A 4,652-nucleotide genomic window follows, 5' to 3' on the forward strand; every position below is an offset into this window, starting at 1 on the left:
TCTAAACAAGAACAAGATGTGTGATTCAAAGCTGGTTGCTAGAAAGTTCAAGGAGAGAATTGTTTCTCAGTCATACATTAGGATTTGGGAAATTCAGGATTTGGTAAGAGAGGTGTTGGGTCTTTATGTAGGTAATATTCTTCTTCTGCTTAATATTATTATTAAAAATTGTTGAAAATATTATGTTGAATTTATTCACAGTCAAGCTCTACCTTTAATACATATGCAACTACACAATTTAGTCAAACAAGATCTATTTGTGTTGACACAACTGCTGTGCCAAGAGCACCTCAAAGAAAGGTGTCAAGTGTTACTGGTAGAGGTCAAAGTGCTGCTAGTAGAGGTCAAGATGCTGCTGGTAGAGGTAAATGTGGTTCTGGTAGGGGTCAATGTAGTGCTAAGAGGGGAGGTGGTTCTGGTAGAGGTCAAGGAGGGATTGGTAGAAGATTGGCAAAAAAAATAGCCAATGCAAGAGGGACCCCATTTGAAAGTGGAAGAAATGCTTCTTCAAGTCAAGTACCACATTTGCCAACCAACAAGAGGTCATACAATGCTACCTCATTTGTTGCTGCTACTGGATAAAAAAGGCCCGCAACTGGTTTTGGTGTTTACTCTGATCTATCAACTGGAACCCAAGTGTACAATGTATTTCTCTCTGTCTCATTATTTACCTATACTAATGTTTTCATTCAAGCTTTCAATTTTCATTGTCTTACAATTATGTCTAATTTTGTAACCTGGAACATCAAGTGAGAGGGTTCTTTATGGAGGTATAAATTTAAAGAGTGCTTCACCAACCAATATAGATATTGGTTTTAAACCTAGTGACCTAAAGTGGAATGGAAAATATGCAGTCACCAGCACACAATTGCAACAAATGAAAGCAAATAAGAGAAAAAAAGTGGATGCAGCCAAGTCTTCTTCATTAGTTGGATCTTCAAAGAAGTAGTTCATTTAGAAATGATTTGTACAGTAATAAAGGTTAATGACTTTGAACAAATTATGTTACTAGGTTTTGAACAACTTTTTCTTAGGCAGCAGTTAATGATTTTGGTGTATGCTGCAGTAGAACACTATTATGCTCAATGTTGAGCTTTTTTTAAACACCTTGTTTACTGTATGTAGTTTTTAGCTCAATTTTGAGTTGTATTAATATGATATCCAGGTACTTGCACTTTTAGTTCAATCTTGAGCAATTTTAATATGATGTGCTGCTTCTAATATATTTCATTTTTATCAATACCTTCAGTAGTTACAAATAGGCTATATGGTTAACTTAAGTAGCTGCACAACTAGACACAAAGTAGCCAATTGACAATGAGATTGTCATACAAAACCTGTCCATTCATTCAAACAACTACTATAAACTACTACTACTACAAACTAACCAAACAACTACAACAAACTACTACTACAAATTACTACTACTACAAACTAACCAAACAACTACAACAAACTACTACTGCTACTACAAACTAACCAAACAACTACAAGAAACTAATACTACTACTACAAACTAACCATTACAAACTAAACTAACCAAACAACTACAACAAACTAACCATTACACCATATTAAAGAACCACTTTACCGTAAGAACAATGAGAAGAAATAGAACAAGTCTATTCAATTTGAGCTTAGCACATTCCCTTTCAAGTTTAACTTTTTTGAGTTTTTGCCTCAATGCAATCAACTTCTCTTCACTATCTTTCAATTTCTCACACAAAGTGTCCCTCTCTTGTTCAACGTCTTTGAGCTTTTGCTTCAATCGATCACATGAATTTTCACCATCTTTGCACTTTATCATTAAGCTCGATTCTACCTCGGGATATTGATGCACAGAAATTGAAGGTTTTGGATCAATCCATCTAAAGTACCCATATCCACCATTTTCCTAAAATGCAAAAACCATAGAATGATAAAAAAAATCACCAAAAAAATAAAATTAAAATCTGTGAAAATGATACAAACCTTTGGAACTTTACATCCAAAAAATCTATGACCAAGATTTGATGGAGTCCTTGAAGTTCTTAATGTACGAAATTTGGAACAATAACATAAATTGGGAACCTCAATGTTAACGGAACTTTCTGACATTCTCATCGAAAATGAGAAAAAAAATTGATTTAAGAGAAATTATGAGATAAATTTGATAGTGAGATGAGAGAAGTTGAGAGAGAAATCAGCTATGGAAGAGAGAATAAAGAAAAAAGAAGAGAAAATTAGGTTTAAAATAGAGGGAAATTGAAGGGGATGGCAAAAGTATACGTTAAATAACGTTAACTTTTTCCACATAGACAGATTTTTAATGAGTCACGCGCCACCCGCGACTAAACAACACGCACAGTGCCATATAGTCAAAAAATGCCTAATTGGAACAAAATTTGGGGGGTTTAGGGGTCTGATAGGTACAAGCCATAGTTTAGGGGTCTAAGTGAATTTTGGCAACAAGTTTGAGTGCCTATCAATGTCTTTGGCCTTATAACTATGACCTTTAACTTCAGTGCACAAGTAGGCCCTTAAACTATGCAAAAGCTGAACAAAAAAACCCTTTCATTCTAACTCCAATGTGCGTGGTTTTGAGTGTATACACGTATTTTTCCATGTAGGATTGAAGTGTTTATTTTTTCAGATTTTGTATAGTTAAAGGGCCTATTTATGCACTGTCAAAGTTTAAGGTCAATGTTATAATTTGGTGTCAAGTTTAGGGTCATACTTATGTATTATGCCTACTAAGTAATACCACACTTAATACATGAACTATTTCTCCTAATACATCCTACCAAATGACCCTACAAGTATTTTTGTGTTCCGTTTATTTCAATTTTAATTTGTTGTCTCTTTTCGTTTAATCCGTTTAGAATTTGTTTTTGGTAGTTCTTTAATTAATTTCATTGGACATGTTTATAACCATAAAATTAAAGAGCATTTTAACATCTTTATATATCTTTAGCGAGAAGTGAGGTTGCGTTGGTTCGGACACGTGATGAGGAGGAGATCGAATGCGTCAGTGAGGAGGTGTGAGACACTAGCTATGGATGATTTGAGGCGGGGTAGAAGTAGACCAAAGAAATATTGGAGAGAGGTAATTAGGCATGATATGGAGCAATTATAACTTATGGAGGACATGACTCTTGATAGGAAAGTATGAAGGACGCGGATTAGGGTAGAGGGTTAGGGGGTGGGAGTGCGTTGGTAACAGTAAGGGAGCGTTCTTTTGTGTTTGTAGTTTTCATTTGTGATGTTGTGTGATGTCTATGATTTTGGTTAGATAGTTCTTATTTTTATCATGTGGTTGTAGTATTATCTTGTTGCTAGTGGTGTTAGTTTATTTTGCACTTATCTTTTGTATTTGTTATACTGTTATTGGTTCTAAGCGGTGGCCTATCGGAAACAACCTCTCTACTTCACCGGAGGTAGTGGTATGATTTGCGTACACTCTACACTCCCCGAACCCCACGATGTGGAAAAACACTGGGTATATTGTTGTTGTTGTATATATCTTTAATTTAAGATCTCAATATTTTAAAATATTATTTTCTTTTTTAAATTTTTTACCAAAGTAAAATCTCAAAACCAATTGAAATATAAGGAATAACAAAATTAACTTATGTATTGGTATAATTGAGGTTGACTTTGTAAAATTTCACTAGGCATTTCGTTTCATTTGAATTTTTATTTTTTTATTAAATTCAATAAATTAATTTGATCTAAAATCTGAATTTGTTGTAAATAAATATTCTGAAATATACTAAAATGAAAGGGAAGGGGAGAGAGACCGATAGATATAAGAAAAGACTCTATTTTTTTTTCTTTTGTATGTTTCTACAATATAGTAAACAATGCCTTTTATAGGCAATAATATGTGTAATATGTGTACTATGCGAAAATACATTCACAAACTTTACATATTATTGTAGCTACACATACTATTGTAGCATGTAAAGTTTGTGAATGTATTTTCACATAGTACACAATTACACATACTATTGCCTATAAAAGGCATTGTTTACTACATTGTAGAAACATATCAAAGGAAGGAAAAAATAAAGTCTTTCTTATATCTATAGGTCTCACTCCCCTCCCCTTTCGTTTTAGTATATTTCAGAATATTTATTTATAATAAAATCATACAAATACTTGTATGATACAATCCAGAAGAAAATGCAAGTAGTTTTTCATGAATAAATTTTTCTCCATCTTTTATTGTAATAAATTTTTACTTCATTTGCAGTCTCAATGTGATAGTCATTTTAGCGAATAACCTTGAAACTTAACAAGTTTCTTTGAGACTTACTACAATATAATGCATTATTAATGGCCAATATTATTCCCCCAGGTAGTAATAAGGTCGTTCTTTCAGAGCCCTCAATCAACTTTGTATTACCGGATATTGTATTAACATGATCCATTTTCATAGTTAAATTAGAGAAATATTTCTTTTCTCTTAATATAGTGTGAGTTGTAGCACTATCAAGAAGACACATATCTCCATTACTCATCTTGGATCCAGTTGAAGATTGGAAATTTTTTATTATTTTCACAAAATAAAAATACATGATAAAAAATGTGAAATCTCACAATCTTACAATAAAACTTAAATACATATTATTTTTTTTTCTTGAAATGTAAAAACAACATAATGAAAAAAT

The 4,652-nt window shown here is 32.6% G+C and overlaps 1 protein-coding gene across 1 annotated transcript; it reads right to left on the reverse strand.

Annotated features, from left to right (window-relative positions):
- Nucleotides 1-1,564: 1,564 nt before the first annotated feature.
- LOC124898435 lies at nucleotides 1,565-2,097 on the reverse strand. The gene is made up of 2 exons (XM_047412084.1): nucleotides 1,972-2,097; nucleotides 1,565-1,894 (listed from the first exon to the last, which is right to left on the reverse strand). Exons 1-2 carry the CDS (start codon nucleotides 2,095-2,097, stop codon nucleotides 1,565-1,567), a joined length of 456 nt encoding a protein of 151 aa, XP_047268040.1.
- Nucleotides 2,098-4,652: the final 2,555 nt, after the last annotated feature.

Source organism: Capsicum annuum, chromosome 1, assembly GCF_002878395.1.
Source record: "Capsicum annuum cultivar UCD-10X-F1 chromosome 1, UCD10Xv1.1, whole genome shotgun sequence".
NCBI lineage: Eukaryota > Viridiplantae > Streptophyta > Magnoliopsida > Solanales > Solanaceae > Capsicum > Capsicum annuum.

Bases quoted from the DNA above. Each gene is read 5' to 3' on its own strand.
- LOC124898435 (XM_047412084.1), bottom strand. From the start codon at position 2,097: ATGTCAGAAAGTTCCGTTAACATTGAGGTTCCCAATTTATGTTATTGT. The intron at 1,895-1,971 runs GTTTGTATCATT...TTTGCATTTTAG, and splicing joins TTGGATGTAAAGTTCCAAAG to GAAAATGGTGGATATGGGTA.